This window comes from Heptranchias perlo, chromosome 16 (assembly GCF_035084215.1).
Source record: "Heptranchias perlo isolate sHepPer1 chromosome 16, sHepPer1.hap1, whole genome shotgun sequence".
In the NCBI taxonomy this organism is placed as follows: Eukaryota; Metazoa; Chordata; class Chondrichthyes; order Hexanchiformes; family Hexanchidae; genus Heptranchias; species Heptranchias perlo.
In genome coordinates, this window is record NC_090340.1 from 63048223 (window position 1) to 63071287 (window position 23065).

Below are 23065 nucleotides of genomic sequence, written 5' to 3' on the forward strand. Positions count from 1 at the left end.
TGAGGGGTCCGGGGGGTGGGGGCCTGGGGGGGAGGGGTCCGGGGGGTGGGGGCCTGGGGGGGTGGGGGTCCGGGGGGAGGGGTCCGGGGGGGTGGGGGCCTGGGGGGGTGGGGGCCCGGGGGGGAGGGGTCCGGGGGGTGGGGGGCCTGGTGGGGAGGGGCCTGGGGGTTGGGTCCGGGGGGGTGGGGGCCTGGGGGGGGAGGGGCCTGGGGGGGGGTGGGGGCCTGGGGGGAAGGGTCAGGGGGCTGGGGGTGGGGGTGGGAGTACCTGGTGCATTATGTGCAGATGCCCCTGTCTCTAACTTCTGCCCCTCTCTTGTTTGCAGTGGGTCGGTGGGCGTTACTCTCTGTGGTCCCGCCATTGGCCTCTCCATTGCTCTACACGTGGGTACGTACCGGCCACTGGTTAGAAACGGCCAAGAGCCTTGACATTTAACACGACTGTGCTGTGCGTGGCTCTGTCGTTGAAGACGAGGCTTTATAAATCAGACTGAAATTTCTTTTCCTCTTTGCCTTTCCCCAAACCCCCATCCCCAGGTGTGTCGCCCAATTCCTCCTCTTTTCCCCCTCCCCCCCCCCCCCCCCCCCCCCCCGAACTATGGAGGCCGAGATCTGTTGCCAACAGTAACCTTTTGTCTCTCTCTCTCTCTCTCTCTCAGGATTTGACAACTTTGAGCAGTTGCTGAAAGGAGCTCATTGGATGGTGAGTGACTCCGGACGAGGAGGTTTGATTTTGAGATCCTGCACTGTCCGTCTCTCGTTATTTTCATATCTTCGCGCTCTTCCCCTGGAGAACAGGGTGAAGTAGCGGGAGGATTCGCAGGCTGATTAAGAGTCTGACAGGCCGCGATGTGAACACTCCTTCCACGACCGAAACCCCCGTCTTTATACCAGTCGATAGTGGGGGCGGGGTTGGTCCTATCCGATGGGGAGGGTCTTAATGGACTCCCACAACCCATACGGATGGTCGTGGTTGAAGAGGCCGAGCGGGCCATTCAGTTGCATCGAACCGCTAGAAAAAATTAAGAACCGCGGCGGTTCAAGAAGGCGGCCCACCCACCACCTCAGGACAAGCAGCGACCCCCACATCCTAAGAATGAAAACAGAAGGAAGCCTTGGGACCTGCCGTTCTCCGCTCCTCGCTGGGCAAAGATAGACTTTACCTCTGTAACCGCCTACAACCCTCCGAGATCTCTGCGCTCCTCCAATTCTGGCCTCTTACACATCCCCGATTTTCATCGCTCCACCATTGGCGGCCGTGCCTTCAGCTGCCTGGGCCCTAAGCTCTGGAATTCCCTCCCTAAACCTCTCCGCCTCTCTCTCCTCCTTTTAAGACGCTCCTTAAAACCTCCCTCTTTGACCGAGCTTTTGGTCACCTGTCCTAATGTCTCCTGATGTGGCTCGGTGTTGTTTGATAATCGCTCCTGTGAAGCGCCTCGGGACGTTTTACTACGTTAAAGGCGCTATATAAATGCAGGTGGTTGTTGTTGTTGCTGCCGCCTCACTCTGCTCAGTCTCTTCACGTCCTTCTCTCTTTTATTTTAAAGGACCATCACTTCCACTGTGCACCGTTGGAACAGAACGCTCCCGTCCTGCTGGCTCTGCTGGGCATTTGGTACATCAACTTCTACAACGTGGAGTCCCACGCCCTCCTGCCCTACGATCAGTACATGCACCGATTCACGGCGTACTTCCAACAGGTGCGAGAAGAACATTCTAGCAAAAGTGTGTGCCCGTGCGTGTCCCCCCCCCTAACTCTGCCCGTGGGTTTAGGGAGCCTTCGGTTGCAGACTCTGGCACAGTCGAGTCTCACCATAGCCCCCACCCCCCCGGACCGGTAACTCTGGCGCGACGTGTCACTGGCCCGAGTCTGCGTCTGTCAGCTAGTCTCCGCTCCGGTGTCTGGGCTGCGCTCTGCTTGATAAAGGGCAGAAATGTTAGTAATAATTCGACTGGTTTCCAGGAATGTTTTCCGACGCCTTGCGCGAATACTGATCGCCGTTTTGTATTGTGTTATTTTTCATGAATGTTTCTCGTTGAGGGTCTTTAGAATCATAGAAAGTTACGGCACAGAAGGAGGCCATTCGGCCCATTGTGTCCGTGCCGGCCGAAAAAGAGCTGTCCAGCCCAATCCCACTTTCCAGTACTTGGTCCGTAGCCCTGTAGGTTACGGTACTTCAAGTGCACGTCCAAGTACTTTTTAAATGAGTTGAGGGTTTCTGCCTCTCCCACCCTCTCAGGCAGTGAGTTCCAGACCTCCACCACCCTCTGGGTGAAAACACTTCTCCTCAGCTCCCCTCTAATCCTTCTACCAATCACTTTAAATCTATGCCCCCTGGTCACTGACCCCTCTGCTAAGGGAAATAGGTCCTCCCTATTCACTCTATCCAGGCCCCTCATAATTTTATACCTCAATTAAATCTCCCCTCAGCCTCCTTTGTTCCAAAGAAAACAACCCCAGCCTATCCAATCTTTCCTCATAGCTAAAATTCTCCAGCCCTGGCAACATCCTTGTAAATCTCCTCTGTACCCTCTCCAGTGCAATCACATCTTTCCTGTAATGTGGTGACCAGAATCTTCCAATTGAGTTCCTTCTAGCAATCTCATTGGACAGTTGGAATGACTTGAACTTTCGAATCATAGTCCCATTGGACAGTTGGTGCCCAATCTGATTGTTCTATGTTTGATTGACAGAGCTGTAGACCAATAGCAGTAAAGGGAGGGCCAGGTAGGGGTGGCTGGCATGGAGCAGGTCTGGGGCGGTTTTTTTTTAGCCGCGTTAAAAGATGGGGGCAAACGGCTTCGCGGGGGGGCAGGGGCAATGCCATGCCATGCCATCTCTTGCCCCGCGGAGCAGCCGCAATGTCTTGACGTGTAGCGCTGTATAAAAATGAAACTTGCTGTTGCTCCTGTGTCGGTGATGGAGAGTTGAGCGAGCGGTCGGCTAATCCACACCCTCTCTGGATCCGCCAGGGAGACATGGAATCCAACGGCAAATACATCACCAGCAAAGGGACCCGGGTGGACTACAACACCGGCCCCATCGTGTGGGGAGAGCCTGGCACCAACGGGCAGCATGCCTTCTACCAGCTGATTCACCAGGGTGAGTCTCGGTCTCGATACAGGGTGCGTCTTCACCAGATAAGGAGCCCAGACCAGACCCAGTAACCTTACTGTGCGCACTTGTGTCTCCGAGATTTTATCCTCGCCCTGCGTTTATAAGGTACAATTTTAAAAGGGGGTGCAGGAGCAGAGGGACCTGGGGGGGGGTGCACATACACAAACCTTTGAAGGTGGCAGGACAAGTTGAGAAGACTTTGTTTATTTTTTTAAAAAATCAATAGAAGCATAGCATACGAACGCAAGGACGTTATGCTAAACCTTTATAAAACACTGGTTAGATCTCACTGGAGTATTGTGTTCGACTCTGGGCCCACACTTTGGGAAGGATGTCAAGGCCTTAGAGAGGGTGCAGAGGAGATTTACTAGAATGGTACCAGGGATGAGGGACTTCAGTTACGTGGAGAGACTGGGATTGTTCTCCTTAGAGCAGAGAAGGTTAAGGGGAGATTTAATAGAGGTGTTCAAAATTCTGAAGGGTTTTGATAAAGTAAATGAGGAGAAACTGTTTCCAGTGGCAGGAGGGTCGGTAACCAGAGGACACAGATTTAAGGTAATTGGCAAAAGAACCAGAGGGGAGATGCGGAGAATTTTTTACGAGTTGTTATGATCTGGAACGCGCTGCCTGAAAGGACGGTGGAAGCAGATTCAATAATAACTTTCAAAAGGGAGTCGGATAAATACTTGAAAAGAAAAATTTGCAGGGCTCTGGGGAAAGAGCGGGGGGAGTGGGATTAATGTAATTTGATAGCTCTTTCAAAGAGGTATGATGGGCAGAATGGCCTCCTTCAGCCAGGGTTCTGCTCCTGATCGCTGTCCTGTGACCCTGGCTGGAAAGAGCCTGGGTGTGACTGTCCGATGAGGACAGGATGGGGCTCTTCTGTTGCTCCCCCCGGCCCCCCCCCCCCCCACACCGAGCTCAAATACGTCACCACCATTTCGCTTGTCTAGGCTCAGAGAGGAAGGTTGGCCCCCGGCGAGTGTCAGAGGTCCCTTGCTTGGTTCACGTTCGCCCCTCAACCAACTCCACCAATAGCAGCTTACCTTCTCATTCCTTCAACTGTTTTCCTGTGGGATCTTGCTGTGTGCAAATTGCCTGCTGTGTTTGACTACATAACCATAGTGACTGCACTTAATGGAAATCCATTGGCTGTGAAGCAGTTTGGGGCGGAGAAGGTTCTTTTGGAAATGTAATTTCCTTCTTCACTGTTCATGTCGCATTTTTAAAACTGACCCAGCAAGAGGGTCGGGAGAGGAGGGAGGTAATAATTGGGAGGGTGATGATAAAGCAGATCTGTGGGTTAGGGGTTCGTTTAATGCAGGGTCCGGGACTCGCTAACTGATCTCTGACCTCACCACACTGTCCAATCGTGTCTCCCTCTCAGGAACCCGTCTGATTCCTGCCGACTTCCTCATTCCCGTCCAGACCCAGCACCCAATCAGGAACGGACTGCATCACAAGGTACGAGAGCATTGATTGGCTGCTGTGATGGTGTGGGTGGGGTTAAGGGACCATGTGACCAGGCCCACGGGGGCAGTTCCTGTGCCTTTTTTTAAAAAAAACAAATGATTTTTAAAATTGGGCTGATTTTATTCCGAGAATCTGGTTGGTTCTGAATGACGGTGTCAAAAGTGAAGCATTTCTGTCTTATGATGTAGCTCGATGTTGTGTCTTTAAGGGATTAAAAATCAGCCTCACCCACAGAAATCAAATCCTGGCTTACCTTGATGCAGTTATTACAGACTTTGGTCCATTTGTGCCTGATGTCCAAGGGAGGGGGTGGGGTCAAGCCACTCGATTCAAATACAAACACCTTGTGGGATTTGTTCAAATTGATTTTTATATTAAATATTTATTTAAACCTGCTTGATCCCAGCCACTTCTTTGAAGGTATCTATCAACCTCAGCCTAATTCAAACTGTGGACTCTGAAGCCTTTGAAGGGAGATAGTCCAGGAGATAGTTTCCATTGAATGTGAGGTAAAGAAAATACTTGCTATGTAAGAATATTACTTGTAGTGTAGCACATCAGTTACAAACTATTATGGTTTACTGCACGAGGAGCTGGCCAAGCCTAGCAAAATGTTGCTGCTGCTACTTTCTGGTTCTTAGACTGTTTGTTTAATTTGTTTGGTAGTTAAAGCCTTTGTCAAAGTCCAGTGCAGCATTATTCTACTGCTGTCGAGATCCCAGAGAGGCAAACTTAAACTGTTTGATCACTGGGCGTGCTACAAATTTACCTACATATTTGATCAAATGAAAACGGTCAGAGAGAGAGAGAGGGTACAAGAACTTACCTGTGGAGAGACTGGGTATCTGGAATTATTCTCCTTAGAGCAGAGAGGGTTAAGGGGAGATTTGATAGAGATGTTCAAAATCATGAAGGGTTTTGATAGAATAAATAGAGGAATTGTTTCCAGTGGCTGGAGGGTCGGTAACCAGAGGACACAGATTTAAAGTGATCGGCAAAAGAACCAGAGGGGAGATGAGGAGAATTTTTTTTACGCAGCGAGTTGTGATGATCTGGAATGCGCTGCCTGAAAGGGCGGTGGAAGCAGATTCAATAATAACTTTCAAAAGGGAATTGGATAAATAGTTGAAAAGGGGAAAATTTACATGTGAAGTGTTTTGGGAGCGGCCGGAGTTGCTGTAAAAACTTTCTCCTCCAACATGGGAGGGGCTTTGGTGAAAGTTGAGGAAACTTTGACACCAGCTCCCTCTGGTGGGCAGTGTTTGCTGAGCAGATTCTGTAACTCGCTCCGTTTCTCAATTCCTGTTGCACCACCTTCAAGGGAGCCCACAGCCGTGCTTGTTCGTTTTATCCTTTGAATAAATTCAATCCTGTGCACTGATGTTCCTGAGTAACAGTGTTTAGTTTGGCTGCTGACGTAGAACCAGAGAGAGGGAGGCCATTCAGCCCCTCTCTGCAGTGCAGGGTGGGTTTTATCCCTTTGACTGCCGGCTCCTTGCATCTTGGGGATAGGGGTCGCCAACCATCCGGGATTGGCCTGGAGTCTTCAGGAATTGGAAGATTAATCTCCAGGGCACTGCTGGGAGCAGAAACTTGGGAGTAAAATCATTGGGGAGTTAAAAAGTGGGTGGGGGGAGTGGCTGGGGAGGGAGGGAGGGAGAGGAGGGCTGGGAGAGGGCGGGTTGAATGAGGGGGGGGGGAGAGGGGGAGCTGGGGAGCTGAGTAGGGAAGGAAGGGAGGGCTGAGTGGGGGCTGCAGGTGGGGGAGGTGGGGCTGGGGGGGAATGGCTCAGTAGGTAGCACTCTCGCCTCCGAGTTAGAAAGTCGTGGGTTCGAGTCCCACTCCAGCAACTTGAGCACATAATTCAGGCTGACACTCCCAGTGCAGTACCAAGGGAGTGCTGCACTGTCAGTGGTGCCGACTTTCGGATGAGACGTTAAACCGAGGCCCCGTCTGCCCCCTCAGGTGGATGTAAAAGATCCCACGGCCATTATTTTGAAGAGCAGGGGAGTTCTCTCAGGTATCCTGGTCAATATTTATCCCTCAACCAACATCAGTAAAAAAAACAGATTATCTGATCGTTATCAAATTGCTGTTTGTGGGATCTTGCTGTGCACAGATTGGCTGCTGCGTTTCCTACATTACAACACTTCTAAAGTACTTCATTGGCCGTGAATTGCTTTGGGACGTGCCGGGGTGGTGAGGGGGCGCGAGAGAAATACACGTTCCGTCTTTTTTTCCTAACTTTTTCACTTTTTCTTTCTCAGATTCTCCTGTCCAATTTCCTGGCTCAGACGGAAGCCCTGATGAAGGGCAAGTCGACGGAAGAGGCTTCCAAGGAGCTGCAGGCTGCCGGTCTGAGTGGGGAGACGCTGAAGAAGCTGGTTCCTCACAAGGTAAGCTGGGCTTCTTGAGCCCCCCCCCGCTCTGCTCTCGCCCCTACCCCCCCCCTCCCCGTGTTCAACACCACCTCTGGCACAGAAGCAGATGTGAGTGAGTGGCTGCTCCTTGTGTGCTCTTCTCTCTCTCTCTCTCTCTCACATAGGAACAGTAAGCTGTTCAGCCCCTCGAGTCTGTTCCGCCATTCACTTAGATCATGGCTGATCTGTATTTTAACTCCATTTACCCGCCTTGATTCTGTAACCCTTAATCCCCTCACCCAACAAAAATCTATCAATCTCAGTTTTGAAATTTTCAATTGACCCCATTTTTGGGGGAGAGAGTTCCAGATTCCCACTCCCCTTTGTGTGAAGAAGTGCTTCCTGACATCACCCCTGAACGGCCTGGCTCTAATTTTAAGGTTCTGCCCCCTTGTTCTGGACTCCCCCCACCAGAGGAAATAGTTTCTCTCTATCTACCCTATCAAATCCTTTAATCATCTTAAACACCTCGATTAGATCACCCCTTAATCTTCTAAACTCAATGGAATACAAGCCTAGTCTATGCAACCTGTCCTCGTAATTTAACCCTTTTAGCCCCGGTATCATTCTGGTGAATCTGCCCTGCCCCCCCTCCGAGGCCAATCTCTCCTTCCTGAGGTGCGGTGCCCAGAACTGAACGCAGTCTCTCCAGATGGGCTCTGACCCGATCTTTATGCAACTGTAGCATAACTTCCACACATTTGTATTCCAGCCCCCTTGAGACAAAAGCTAACGTTCCTTTTAGCCTTTTAAATTATTTTTTGTATATCTTTCCCCCTCCCCCCTCGTTCTCTTGTGTGTCGCTCTCACAAACTCTCTCTCTCTCTCTCTCTCTCTCTTTTCCCCCTCCGTGATCTGCTCCTCCTGCACTATGTGGGAAGTCATGGACACTACCAGTGTCCCTGGCGACCATGTGTGCAGGAAGTGTGTCCAGCTGCAGCTACTGACTAACCGTATTTCGGAGCTGGAGCTGCAGGTGGATTCACTGTGGAGCATCCGCGATGCTGAGACTGTCGTGGACAGCACGTTCAGTGAGGTGATCACACCGCAGGTAAAGATTACACAGGCAGAAAAGAAATGGGTGACCGCCAGGCAGAGTAAAAGGACTAGGCAGGTAGAGCAGGAGTCCCCTGGGGCCATCTCCCTCTCAAACAGATATTCTGCTTTGGATACTGTTGGGGGAGATGGCTTATCAGGGGAACGCAGCAAGAGCCAGGTTCGGGGCACCACGGGTGGCTCTGCTGCACAGGAGGGGAGGAAGAAGAGTGGCAGGGCTATAGTGATAGGGGATTCAATTGTAAGGGGAACAGATAGGCGTTTCTGCGGCCGCAAACGTGACTCCAGGATGGTATGTTGCCTCCCTGGTGCTCGGGTCAAGGATGTCACGGAATGGCTGCAGGGCATTATGGAGGGGGAGGGTGAACAGCCAGTAGTCGTGGTCCATATCGGTACCAACGACATAGGTAAAAAAAGGGATGAGGTCCTGCAAGGTGAATTTAAGGAATTAGGAGATAAATTAAAAAGCAGGACCTCAAAGGTAGTGAGCTCAGGATTACTACCAGTGCCACATGCTAGTGAGTATAGGAACAGGAGAATAGACAGGATGAATGCGTGGCTGCAGGGATGGTGTAGGAGGGAGGGATTTAGATTCCTGGGACATTGGGACCAGTTCTGGGGAAGGTGGGACCTGTACAAGCGGGACGGGTTACACCCGAGCAGGACCGGGACCAATGTCCTCGCGGGGGTGTTTGCTAGTGCTGTTGGGGAAGGTTTAAACTAGACTGGCAGGGGGATGGGAACCTGAGCAGGGAGACAGAGGAGGGGGAAACAAGGATAGAAACAAAAGACAGAAAGGGAAGAAGCAATAGTGGAAGGCAGAGAAAACAAGGGCGAAAAACAAATAGGGCCATAATACAAAATAAAACTAAGATGACTAGCAATATTAAAAAGACAAGTCTAAAGGCATTGTGTCTTAATGCACAGAGCATTCGCAATAAGGTCGATGAATTAACAGCGCAGATAGATATTAACGGTAATGATATAGTTGCGATTACGGAGACATGGCTGCAGGGTGACCAAGGATGGGAACTGAATATCCAGGGGTATTCAATATTTAGGAAGGACAGGCAAAAAGGGAAAGGAGGTGGGGTAGCATTGTTAGTAAAGGAGGAAATCAATGCAATAGTGAGGAAGGATATTGGCTCGGAAAATCACGATGTGGAATCTGAATGGGTGGAGCTAAGAAACACCAAGGGGCAGAAAACATTGGTGGGGGTTGTCTATAGGCCCCCAAACAGTAGTGGAGATGTAGGGGAGGGCATTAAACAGGAAATTAGAGACACATGCAAGAAGGGTACAACTATAATCATGGGTGACTTTAATCTACATATAGATTGGTCAAACCAAATTAGCAATAATACTGTGGGGGAGGAATTCCTGGAGTGTGTACGTGATAGTTTTAGAACATAAGAACATAAGAAATAGGAGCAGGAGTAGGCCAATCGGCCCCTCGAGACTGCTCCGCCATTCAACAAGATCATGGCTGATCTGATCCTAACCTCAAATCTAAAGAACACAAGAAGTAGGAGCAGGACCCGGCCACTCAGCCCCTGGGCCCGCTCCGCCACCCACAGTGCCTTGACCAATCCGAACTCAGCTTCATGTCCAATTTCCTGCCCGCTCCCCATAACCCCTAATTCCCTTTACTTCTAGGAAACTGTCTATTTCTGTTTTAAATTTATTTAATGATGTAGTTTCCACAGCTTCATGGGGCAGCAAATTCCACAGACCTACCACCCTCTGAGTGAAGAAGTTTCTCCTCATCTCAGTTTTGAAAGAGCAGCCCCTTATTCTAAGATTATGCCCCCTAGTTCTAGTTTCACCCATCCTTGGGAACATCCTTACCGCATCCACCCAATCAAGACCCTTCACAATCTTATATGTTTCAATAAGATCACCTCTCATTCTTCTGAACTCCAATGAGTAGAGTCCCAATCTCCTCAACCTCTCCTCATATGTCCACCCCCTCATCCCCGGGATTAGCCGAGTGAACCTTCTTTGTACTGCCTCAAGAGCAAGTATGTCTTTTCTTAAGTATGGAGACCAAAACTGTATGCAGTATTCCAGGTGCGGTCTCACCAATACCTTATATAACTGCAGCAATACCTCCCTGTTTTTATATTCTATCCCCCTAGCAATAAAAGCCAACATTCCGTTGGCCTTCTTGATCACCTGCTGCACCTGCATACCAACTTTTTGATTTTCTTGCACTAGGTCCCCCAGATCCCTTTGTACTGCAGTTCTAGACCAATACGTTGAGGAACCAACTAGAGAACAGGCGATCCTAGACTGGGTATTGTGCAATGAGAAAGGATTAATTAACAATCTTGTTGTGCGGGTCCCTTAGGGAAGAGCGACCATAACATGATAGAATTCCTCATTAAGATGGAGAGTGAAGTAGTTGAATCTGAAACTAGGGTCCTGAACCTAAATAATGGAAATTACGAAAGTATGAGGTGCGAGTTGGCTATGATAGATTGGGGAACTTTACTAAAAGGGATGACGGTGGATAGACAATGGCTAAAGAAAGTGTGCAGGAATTACAACAATTATTCGTTCCTGTCTGGCGCAAAAATAAAACAGGAAAGGTGGCTCAACCATGGCTTACAAAAGAAATTAGGGATAGTATTAGATCCAAAGAGGAGACATATAAAATTGCCAGAAAAAGCGGCAAGCCTGAGGATTGGGAGCAGTTTAGAATTCAGCAAAGGAGGACAAAGAGATTGATTAAGAGGGGAAAAATAGAGTATGAGAGTAAACTAGCAGGGAACATAAAAACTGACTGTAAAAGCTTCTATAAATATGTCAAGAGAAAAAGATTAGTGAAGACAAATGTAGGTCCCTTACAGTCAGAAATGGGGGAAATTATAATGGGGAACAAAGAAATGGCAGAACAATTAAACACATACTTTGGTTTTGTCTTCACAAAGGAGGACACAAATAACCTGCCAGAAATGTTAGGGAACCAAGGGACTAGTGAGAGGGAGGAACTGAAGGAAACCAGTGTTAGTAAAAAAAATAGTGCTCGGGAAATTAATGGGGCTAAAGGCTGACAAATCCCCAGGGCCTGAAAATCTACATCCCAGAGTACTAAAGGAAGTGTCCCTGGAAATAGTAGATGCATTGGTGATCATCTTCCAAAATTCTATAGACTCTGGAACAGTTCCTACAGATTGGAGGGTGGCAAATGTAACCCCACTATTTAAAAAAGGAAGGAGAGAAAAAACAGGGAATTACAGACCAATTAGCCGAACATCAGTAATGGGGAAAATGCTAGAGTCCATTATAAAAGATGTGATAACAGAACGCTTGGAGGGCATTAACGGGATTGGACAAAGTCAGCATGGATTTATGAAAGGGAAATCATGCTTAACAAATCTACTGGAGTTTTTTGAGGATGTAACTAGTAGAATAGATAGGGGAGAACCAGTGGATGTGGTGTACTTGGATTTTCAGAAGGCTTTTGATAAGGTCCCACACAAGAGGTTAGTGTGCAAAATTAAAGCACATGGGATTGGGGGGAATATACTGGCATGGATTGAGAATTGGTTGACAGACAGGAAACAGAGAGTAGGAATAAACGGGTCTTTTTCAGGGTGGCAGGCAGTGACTAGTGGGGTACCGCAGGGATCAGTGCTTGGGCCTCAGCTATTCACAATATATATCAATGATTTGGATGAGGGAACTAAATGTAACATTTCCAAGTTTGCAGACGACACAAAGCTGGGGTGGAATGTGAGCTGTGAGGAGGATGCAAAGAGGCTCCAATGTGATTTAGACAAGTTGGGTGGGTGGACAAGAACATGGCAGATGCAGTATAACGTGGATAAATGTGAGGTTATCCACTTTGGTTGTAAAAACAGAAAGGCAGATTATTATCTGAATGGTGATAGATTGGGAAAAGGGGAGGTGCAACGAGACCTGGGTGTCCTTGTACACCAGTCGCTGAAAGCGAGCATTCAGGTTCAGCAAGCAGTTAGGAAGGTGAATGGTATGTTGGCCTTCATAGCAAGAGGAGTTGAGTACAGGAGCAGGGATGTCTTACTGCAGTTATACAGGGCCTTGGTGAGACCACATCTGGAGTATTGTGTGCAGTTTTGGTCTCCTTATCTGAGGAAGGATGTCCTTGCCATGGAGGGAGTGCAACGAAGGTTTACCAGACTGATTCCTGGGATGGCAGGACTGACGTATGAGGAGAGATTGGGTCGACTAGGCCTATATTCACTAGAGTTTAGAAGAATGAGAGTTGATCTCATTGAAACATATAAAATTCTAACAGGACTAGACAGACTAGATGCAGGGAGGATGTTCCCGATGGCAGAACCAGGGGTCACAGTCTCAGGATACGGGGTATGCCATTTAGAACCGAGATGAGGAGAAATTTCTTCACTCTGAGGGAGGTGAACCTGTGGAATTCTCTACCACAGAAGGCAGTGGAGGCCAAGTCATTAGATGTATTCAAGAAGGAGATAGATATATTTCTTGCTAAAGGGATCAAGGGATATGGGGAAAAAGCGGGAACAGTTAGACGATCAGCCGTGATCATTTTGAATGGCGGAGCAGGGCCGAATGGCCGACTCTTGCTCCTATTTTCTATGTTTCTCCCCCCATCGTCTCCTGAACTGCCCGTGACCTCCGCACTTTCCGGCAGGGGTCACTGAGGGAGCGTTTGGTTTGTTTGCTCGTCTCCCCCACCTCCCTGAGTTTAAATTTTTCTTCTTGTTCTTGTAGGTCTTTGAGGGAAACCGACCGACCAACTCCATTGTCTTCAAGAAGCTGACACCATACACCCTGGGAGTCCTGATCGGTGAGTGCCACCTCCCATTGGGGGAGAAGGGGGTACAGATGCCGTTCCTTCATCGTCGCTGGGTCAAAATCCTGGAACTCCCTTCCTAACAGCACTGTGGGAGAACCTTCACCACACGGACTGCAGCGGTTCAAGAAGGTGGCTCACCACCACCTTCTCAAGGGCAATTAGGGATGGGCAATAAATGCCGGCCTCGCCAGCGACGCCCACATCCCATGAATGGGGCAAAAAATCTCAGACATGGGTGGGGTTAATGGGGTCTGGGTGGGCACGAGGTTTGTTAAACGTCTTCCTACAATCAGATTTTGGGCCTCAGTGTAGAATGTCGGCCGGGGTGGGGGGATCGGATGGGTATAAAGTGCTGATTCCAAACCAATGGGTGTTCAGGCCATTTGTAGCCCCTTTCCCCCCAGCCCCTGAGTATGGGGGGGGGGGGGGGTCCCTGTCGGGGGTGGGGGGGAAGGAACGGTCCCTGTCGGGGGTTGGGGGGGGTGGGGAGGAGTGGTCCCTGTTGGGGGTGGGGATAGTCCCTATCAGATGCAGTGGGGTCCCTGTTGGGGGTGGGGGGGGCGATGGAGAAGTGGTCCCTATCTGGTGAGGGGGGGGAGCGGGGCAGGAGAAGTGGTTCCTGTTGGGTGGGGGGGAAGGAGTGATCCCTGTCGGGGTGGGGGAGAGGAGGAGTGCTTTGTGTTGTGGGGGGGGGGGGGCGATGTCCCTATCGGGATGGGGGTCCCTGTCAGGGGTGGGGGGGGGAGGAGTGGTCCCTGTCTGGGGTGGGGATGGTCCCTATCAGTGTGAGGGGGGGGAGGGTCCCTGTGGGGGAGAAGTGGTCCCTATCTGGTGGGGCGGGGGAGGAGTGCTATGTGTTGGGGGAGATCCCTATCGGTGGGGGGTGGTGGGGAGCGGTGGTCCCTATCGGGGATGGGGGTGTCCCCTATCGGGTGGTCTTTGCTCTAACGTCCTTGCTCTTTTATCTCGGCAGCTATGTACGAACACAAGATCTTTGTGCAAGGAGTCATGTGGGACGTTAACAGCTACGACCAATGGGGGTGAGAACCGGGTTCTGTTACGTTGGGGGAGGGGGCGGGGAGTTAGAAACTCAACTTAGGACTGACTGTGAATGGGGAAAGGCCGTCAGACCCAACAAACCCAATTAGGTCAACCCCACCAGCTCACAATATCCCTCATTCCTCTGTCGTTTCTTTCAATTGAACATGGGGACAAGAGGAGGCCATTCAGCCCCTCGTACCAGCTCTGCCGTTCAATTAGATCATGAGATTGATTCCATTCACCCGCCTTTGCTCCATATCCCTCGATACCCTCACCCAACAAAAATCCATCGATCTCAGTCTAGAAAACTCCCATTGACCCCCAGTATCAACAGCCTTTTTGGGGGGGAGAGAGTTCCAGATTTCCACTCCCCTTTGTGTGAAGAAGTGCTTCCTGACATCACCCCTGAATGGCCTGGCTCTAATTTTAAACTTATGCCTCCTTGTTCTTGATTTCCCACCAGAGGAAATCTACTCCATATCTATCGATTGATCGATCGATCGATCTACCTTATTGAATCATTTTAACATTTTAAACACCTCGATTAGATCACCCACCAACCTTCTAAACTCAAGGGAATACAAGCCCAGTTAGAACCATTGAATCGTACAGAAAGAGGCCATTCAGCCCATCGTGCCTGTGCCGGCTCTTTGAAAGAGCTATCCAATTAGTTCCACTCCCCGTGCTCTTTCCCCATATCCCTGCAATTTTTCCTTTTCAAGTATTTATCCAATTCCCTTTTGAAAGTTATTATTGAATCTGCTTCCACCGCCCTTTCAGGCAGCACATTCCAGATCAGAACAACTCGCTGCGTAAAAAAAAAAAATTCTCTTCATCTCCCCCTCTGGTTCTTTTGCCAATTAACTTAAATCTGTGTCCTCTGGTTACCGACCCTCCTGCCAGTGGAAACAGTTTCTCCATCAAAACCCCTCGTAATTTTGAACACCTCTATCAAATCTCCCCTTAACCTTCTCTGCTCGAAGGAGAACAACCCCAGCTTCTCCAGTCTCTCCACGTAACTGAAGTTTACCCAACCTGTCCTTGTAATTTTAGCCTTTTAAGCACTGGTAAGAAACGAGAAGGGGTTTTAAAAAAAAAAACCACAGGGTTTGAGAGGAGGGTGGGTGTGAGTTTTTCCTGATGTAATTGTGTCTGTTCCGTTATCCGGTTGATTGCAGGGTGGAGCTGGGCAAACAGCTAGCCAAGGCGATCGAGCCTGAACTGGCCACCTCTGACCCCGTGACCTCGCACGACAGTTCCACCAACGGGCTGATCAGCTTCATCAAGCAGCACAGCGCCTGAGCGCTGGCCGGAGGCGACGGGACGGAGAGACGCACTGGATCCGACCTCAACACACCCCTCTTGTAGGAATTGCTTCGTAGCTGCGTGACGAGAGCGTTGTCCCACGCGAGCACGCGAGTTTTTATCTTCCCCGTAACGGCTGAGGTCACTTCACCTCGTCCTGGTCAGGTCCCTTTTGATGTTGTAAATGGCACCAGTGACTCGCCTGTTTAAATGTAAGATTGTACGTCTGTCGCAGTGAAGTTACACCCATCGAGTGTGTGTGTGTGTGGCTGTCTGTCCCTGTGTGTGTGTCTCCCCCTGTGTGTGTATGTCTTTGTCTGTCTGTCTGTACTGTAGCTTGTGATCAGTCTATGGTTTAGTACCAGGATACTGCACCCTGCACACACAGAAAATCTAGAAACTGGAGCAAGTTTAAAATAAAATTTCATCACAAATCTCTGTGCAGTTCGTTCTTTCTCTTGTCTTCACCCTCCTCCTCCTTCCTGACGGCCCGGCTCCCCCCTCGGTGCTGCCCTTTCGACGACGCTGCGCTCCCTCAGTACTCACTGGAGTGTCGGGCTGGATTATGAGCTCGAGTCTCTGGAGTGGGACTTGAACCAGTGACCTCCTGACTCAGAGGTGAGAGATACTCCTGAGCTGACACACAAATAGCACAGTCGGCCTCACCTGTGATGCCTTATGCAGTCAAATTGCCTGCTGCAGCTTGCTGACTAGACTCAAGCGTGTGAACAGTGGGTGAGGTGATGGAGTCCAAATTTGGGTGCAGATAGGAGGACGGTGGTTCCTGGGGGTGAGAGCTGATGCTCTTTAAACACGGTCTTGTTTTCTCCCTTCATCCAGATATTCATTCCGTGAGGTGGCAAATTTCTACAGGTGCCCCCCACCCCCTCGCACTATGATCCCAAATGTGCCTCCTGTATGTTGGCAGAGCTATTGTACCTGGGGTGGCCTCATAATGAAGTCCAGTTATGCCCACACCTGACATTCTCTCCTGTGCTGGCAGGGGGGGGCGACACTGGGTCTAAAAGCAGGAACAGGCGACTGAGTTAGACGATCAGCCATGATCGTTTTGACTGACTGAGAAGGGCCGAATGGCCTACTCTTGCTCCTATTTGCTATGTTTTTATGTCATGATCGAGAGCAGGAACCCTTGCTGGCCGATTCCACTCCCAACAGCCTGGCTCGAAGTTTATGTCCTCTCGGTCTTGATTCCCCACCAGAGGAAATAGTTTCTCCGAATCTACCCTACCCAATCCTTTGAACATTTTTTGAAGATGATGAGGGTGGGTGGGGGGGGGGGGAAGAAGAGTGAGTCACGAGTTCAGCCCAGAAAGGATGGAGGGCGGAGATAGGGAGATGTGGAGATTTATGAGGAATGAGAGGCAGCAGACCAGAGGAGGGTTGAGAAAATGGCAGAAAGGCTGTGCTGGGGAGAGTGAACAGTCTTTAAATAGAGTCTGTTTGTGTTCGATCTGTGGGGAGGGAGGGGAGGGAGGGGGGGGGGGGGAAAGATGGGGATTCTGAGATATCCACTGTGGGTCGATGATTGACGTTTGCAATGTTTAAAAATTTACCCTGACACCTTAATTCCATTCTGCCTGAGTTTGAGATTCTTTGAAGGCTGAGATGAAAAGATCAAAGATGCAGATTAGGAACTTTTTAATAAAAGTGGAGCATGATGAGAGGCTTGACCTCAGGGTCACTATGAGTTCAGTGCAGGGGTGAGTTCAGCAGACGTCGTTTCTGCACCTCGATCAGCCCCCTCCCCTCTCCGGGCTCTCTTTTAACCTCATTCCACAGGACTGGAGGTTTCAATACGATTTGCAATGAGATCAGACCCTGTCCCCATACAGCAGGAGGCGTATGAGAGCAGAGCAAATAGTCCCCGTTTACACAGCTGCGATCCAGCGCATCAGCCGCCCATAATCCTGCTCTGCCTGGCTTCGTTCCAAGCGTCAGGGTGTCCCACTGGATCGTTCCTGATCTGTTAAATCTTTGGTTAACCAAGAATGACCTCATGAGGTTATAAAAAGCTAATGGAATACTGGGTTTCATAGCGAGAGGGATCAAATACAAGAGTCAACATGTAATGAGGAATCTGTGCTTTTAAAAATTCGTTCTGGGGATGTGGGAGTCACGGGCATTATTACCCATCCCTTGCTGCCCTGAGATGGTGCTGCCTTCTTGAACTGCTGCTAGCAGTTTGATGCAGCAGAGCGCCTTGCCAGGCCACTCCCGAGGGCAGCTAAGAGTCAACCGCGTTCTACGTCCACCCGAGAGGCCAGACGGTGCCTCATTTTAAGACCTCCTCTGAAAGACGGCACCTCCAGCAGTGCGGCACTCCCTCGGCACTGCACTGGGAGCGTCGGCCTGGATTGTGCTCAAGTGGGCTTGAACCAGTGACCTCCTGACTCAGAGGTGGGAGTGCTACCCAGACCCAGGGCTGACAGGGAAAGGAATATAAAAGGATATGGGGAAAGGGAAGAAAAATAAAATGAGAGAGGATAACGCCAATCGAAGAGCTAGTACAGGCACGGGAACGATGGACCAAATGGCCGCCTTCTACGCAGTAAATTTTGAGTCACTAGAAGGGAAAATATCCACTCTGCTTTTTTGCGGCACTGAACTGGGACATCTCCCAGGCCTGCTCCTTTCCTGATTCCAGTGCCTCCCCATCAGTCTGTATTTGTCACCCGGAAATCCATCTAATCAAACAGAAGCTTTTAAATAAAAAGAATATTGGGGTCAGTGGGCCTGAACAAGGGCCTGGGATATGATTAGAGGCCAGAGCCTGTGTAATTCCTCATTCCGAGGGGGAGGCAGAAGGCAAGGACCACCCAGCAACCCTGCTGCGAGTCGCCTTTAGTGACAGTCCGACGACTGGACAGTTTACGGAGTTGGACCTGAACTCATTAAATGGCTGTAATCACAGGGAAACCCAACAAGCCCTTTTGTTTTTTTTACTCCTCCTCCTCCTTAACCCAAAGCTGCTCGAATTATTCGCCCCAGAGGGACAGAGAGAGAGCTGTGAAACTCGAGCTCGAGGGGAGGGGAGACGAGCAAAAAAAAAAGGCCAACTTTGAACTTGCGACAGGGAGGGTGCGAGTGGGTCAGAGCGAGGAGCCCTGGGCTCCCATTACAGGAATTTAAAGCAACCCGAGCAGCTCAGGTTCTGGTGCTGCTCTGTGATTAAAACATTTGTTAAGTTTGTTTGTAGTTTTACCCTTTCCCAAAAGGTGCCAGTTGTTTATTTGGGTGCTGTCACCGGGACACAGACTCACCCGGGTGGTCGAGGATAGGTGATAAATAGCAGCCCGGGGGGGGGGGGGGGGGGACATTCAACCGTGGGGTGAATCACAGTCGACTTAAACCGTGTCCTCACGTGACATCTGCATTAGAGTTCGTTCCAGCCGAGGGATGGAGATGGGGAGCAGGTACCCTGGCTGGTTTAACCCCCCCTCCTCGCTCCCTCTCTAACCCAGAGATCCTGAGTTGGGGGAAGATCAGCTAAACAACAAGGATCAGGGACAGAATCAGAGAGATAGTCTCTGATCCGTACGGCTCAGGCTCTCGCTGGGCAGTCCTTTCACTGACTCAGCCATCGGAGAGCACGTTAGATGTTTCTTTAAAACTTGGTGGGAAAGAAAGACAGAACTTGCATTTCTACAGCGCCCGTCACCACCTCAGGACGTCCCAAAGCACTTTACAGCCAATGAAGTACTTTTGAAGTGTAGTCACTGTTGTAGGAAACACGGCAGCCCATTTGTGCACAGCAAGATCCCACAAACAGCAATGTGATAATGACCAGATAATCTGTTTTTGGTGATATTGGTTGAGGGATAAATATTGGCCCCGGGACACCGGGGAGAACCCCCCCACTGCCCCCCGCTCTTCAAAATAGTGGCCGTGAGACCTTTTATTTCCACCTGAGGGGGCAGACGGGGACTCGGTTTAACGTCTCATCCGAAAGACGGCCCCTCCGACAGTGCAGCACTCCCTCAGCGGAGCACACGCGAGGGGCCGAATGGCCAGCTCCTAAATCTAAGATGCTGAGCATTGTTTCACTCAAATTATTTTGTCAGTACTTCCCCCGAGCCCTCAGGCCCACATCACGTCCTCTCTTCCAATCACAGAAAGCAAAAAGGTCAAAGTTAACTACAAAAACTTTTTTTTATTTTGAAAAAAAAAGGCAGATTATATCTAAGGTTAAATGACACCTTTGACATTTACACGTTTAATAATTTAGGTTGATATTATGTGGCTTTATTTTCTTTTAGATAAATAAATCTACACGTCTCCCTCTTTTGCCTCAACAAAATCAAAGACGGAACTTTTCAACCCCACCGAGAGGATCTGGAGAGAGAAAGAGGAGGGAGAGAGAGAGAGGGGGAGAGAGAGAGAGAGGAGGGAGAGAGAAAGAGAGAGGGAGGGAGGGAGGGAGGGAAAGAAAGAAAGAGAGAGAGAGAGAGAAAGAAAGAGAGAGAGAGAGAAAGAAAGAAAGAAAGAGAGAGAGAGAGAAAGAAAGAGAGAGAGAGAAAGAGAGAGAGAAAGAGAGAAAGAAAGAGAGAAAGAAAGAGAGAAAGAAAGAAAGAAAGAGAAAGAAAGAAAGAAAGAGAGAGAAAGAAAGAGAGAGAGAGAGAAAGAGAGAAAGAAAGAAAGAGAGAGAGAAAGAAAGAAAGAGAGAGAGAGAAAGAAAGAAAGAAAGAAAGAAAGAAAGAAAGAAAGAGAGGAGGGGGAGAGAGAGAGAGAAAAAAAGAGAGAGAGAGAGAGAGAGACAGGATACAACCCAAGGGTTTTACGGGAAACTTTCTCTTCCTCTATTTTTTCTCTCGTCAATTTGTCAACCCTATCCTTCTCCCAAAGGTGCCAGCTCTTGCTGGTCCCGTGGGTGCTGGGCACTCTCCAGTAGCCTACCCAGGTGGCCAATCTTCATGTAGAACCCCAAACAGTGAGTGCCGAAGCCGACACTAGCTCCTCCGACCCCTCCCCCGTCTCTCCCTCCCCCCGCACCCCCCCTTGAGCCCATCGAGGCCTCAGAGCTGCGGTGTCGCAGATACTTCCCCGTCAAACCGAGCCGGGCCAGGGCATCGCGGACAACAGGACACTTTTGGCCAACAATGGAACCAGGCTGCTCCTCGGGGGAGCAGGAAGGAAGCAGCACCATGTTTGTTGGCAAAGTGTAGGACGTGACGGGTGGCAAAGGTTTGTGTTTGGGCAACCGCGGAGAGTGAAAAAAAAGCCAATCACCTTGGACCTGAAGCTCTACCTTTCCCTAGCTAAGGGAGCTGTTCAGGGCCAGAGGAGAGGCCTTTGTTTCAGATTTGTTGGGGGGGGGGGGGGGGAACATTTGGGAAAATAAATAAGGTGGGAGAAATCCGCCAGCTTTCAAGATGTCCGGTCAAAAGTGTAACCAACGCTGTTGACCAGGCCCAGAGTCTTCAAGCTCAACCATTGGTGACTGGAAACCATTTAACAATTGGGAAAGGACGGCCCTAGTTACGAAAGGGAACCTGTCAGAGGCGTCCCCTTCGAGGGGGGGGGGTCCATCGCAAGGCAATGAGAGAACCCGTGTGCTCGAGGTCCACCCGACGCCCATTGACCAGAGCATCGGTCAACCATCAGCAAAGTCGTCCTTTCATTATCTTCACGTAAGGGGGGGGGGGGGGGTAAGGAGAGTCAGGGGGGAGGGGGGCCTGTCGAATAATCAGTACAAAAAAACATGTACTGCTTCATCCAATTAGAAAAAAAATAGTACATTTAAAAAAAAAACGATTAAAAACATTACAAAGTGGGGCCCGCTGTACAATGCAACCGAGGAAAAGTTTGATATAAAATGATTGCGTTTCCTTGCATAGTCTATATGCCTGTGTGTCGTAACTTGTACAGAAGAAGAGGTTAATTATAACAAGTGGATGACGTGTTAATAAGTGCTGAATTACCCATCAAGCAGTGGCCGTGTTCAAGTTTCAACAGTTGCTATCGGTTACGCGAGCCTCGGCCTACCAACTCTAGGAGGGCCACAACATCCCACCACGCGTTGAAAAGTATCTCCGAGAAGCCCCCTTTTCTCGAGAGCAGCAACCAAGCTTCGGTCGCTCGGATATCTGGTGGCTGATGATTTAGTGAAGGCCGACACAAATAGGAAAACAAAAAACAGGGATTAGTGTTGGCTGTGCTCGGTCTAGCTGCCATCTTGGAAGTTCGGACATTTTTTGCTGTTGGGTGGGCATCACGTGGAGGCTGCTATTGGTTGAGCCAGTGTGCCACAGGAAGACGCCAGTCAGTCGCCCAGGACCACCAATAGGCAGGGCCTCACCTGCTGAGATTCAGTCACCAAGTTCCTGTTCCCGAGGATCTGTTCTCCTTCCCCCTCGGTCTTGGAAGCTGCTCCTCTCCTGCACCCCTCCCCCACCAAACCCCTTCGAAAAAAAAACGGCAGGAAGCTTCTAGATTCAGATTACTACAGCCAGGAGCGGGTGGTGGGAGGGGGGTGGAAACGAGCATAGCTGGCATCTCAGCGGATGCCCTGAAAGTTCTTGGAGATTCCATCGCCTCTTCTCGGGCCATTTGCACCTCGCTCTCTGGTCTGGTCTGGTCTGGTCTGGTCTTCCAACGCAAGGATCCACCCGTCACAGTTCCGTGACGTGCAGCTGGTAACCGGGGGGCGGATGCGGTGACAGGGGGATATTGATCCGCCGGATGTGACAACCGTGACACAGAAGATGCCCCTCCAGCGGGTAACAGCGATGACTCTCCTCATCGTTTAACTGGAGGCCACAATCCTGAGGACAAGAACGGACAAGTTAACTCCGGGGGGGCCAAGGCGAATAAAACAGCCCAACTTCAGATCCCCCCCCCCCGCCGCCCCCGTCTCCCCAAGCAACGGCTTTGTTCCTCTACCGATTGGCCGTTCTACGTATGAAGAGCTTCCTGGAGTAGCTAATCAGAAGCGAGTTAGTGAGGTTCCAGATCCTCACGGACTCGACTCCCCCACAAACGGGAAGGAGGCAGAACATTAAAAATAATAATAATAATAATACAAAAGCAATGTTGAATATTTACATCACCGTCGCCTCGGAGACACGCCCCCCAAGCACTGACATCACTGTCGCCTCGGAGACACGCCCCCCGAGCACTGACATCACCGTCGCCTCGGAGACACGCCCCCCGAGCACTGACATCACTGTCGCCTCGGAGACACGCCCCCCGAGCACTGACATCACTGTCACCTCGGAGACACGCCCCCCCGAGCACTGACATCACTGTCGCCTCGAAGACACGCCCCCCCCGAGCACTGACATCACTGTCGCCTCGGAGACACGCCCCCGAGCACTGACATCACTGTCACCTCGGAGACACGCCCCCCCGAGCACTGACATCACCGTCGCCTCGGAGACACGCCCCCCCGAGCACTGACATCACTGTCACCTCGGAGACACGCCCCCCGAGCACTGACATCACTGTCGCCTCGGAGACACGCCCCCCCGAGCACTGACATCACTGTCGCCTCGGAGACACGCCCCCCCGAGCACTGACATCACTGTCACCTCGGAGACACGCCCCCCGAGCACTGACATCACTGTCGCCTCGGAGACACGCCCCCCCGAGCACTGACATCACTGTCGCCTCGAAGACACGCCCCCCCGAGCACTGACATCACTGTCGCCTCGAAGACACGCCCCCCCGAGCACTGACATCACTGTCGCCTCGGAGACACGCCCCCCGAGCACTGACATCACTGTCACCTCGGAGACACGCCCCCCCGAGCACTGACATCACCGTCGCCTCGAAGACACGCCCCCCGAGCACTGACATCACTGTCGCCTCGGAGACA

At 50.5% G+C, this 23065-nt stretch overlaps 2 protein-coding genes across 2 annotated transcripts in view; one reads left to right on the forward strand and one right to left on the reverse strand.

Annotated features, from left to right (window-relative positions):
• The window catches only part of gpib (glucose-6-phosphate isomerase b), a 38610-nt gene extending 22945 nt beyond the window's left edge, over positions 1–15665 (forward strand). Inside the window, 10 exon segments of the mRNA XM_067998196.1 lie at positions 326–355; positions 357–387; positions 659–702; positions 1547–1699; positions 2973–3102; positions 4505–4581; positions 6858–6986; positions 12801–12876; positions 13859–13925; positions 15105–15665. Coding sequence (XP_067854297.1) covers positions 326–355; positions 357–387; positions 659–702; positions 1547–1699; positions 2973–3102; positions 4505–4581; positions 6858–6986; positions 12801–12876; positions 13859–13925; positions 15105–15228 — 861 coding nt within the window. The 3' untranslated portion in view covers positions 15229–15665.
• A 3717-nt stretch (positions 15666–19382) lies between these two features.
• The window catches only part of wtip (WT1 interacting protein), a 35615-nt gene continuing 31932 nt past the window's right edge, over positions 19383–23065 (reverse strand). The window contains exon 8 of the mRNA XM_067998197.1: positions 19383–22013. Within this exon, the coding sequence (XP_067854298.1) occupies positions 21861–22013 (153 nt within the window). The 3' untranslated portion in view covers positions 19383–21860. The remainder of the gene's footprint in view (positions 22014–23065) is intronic.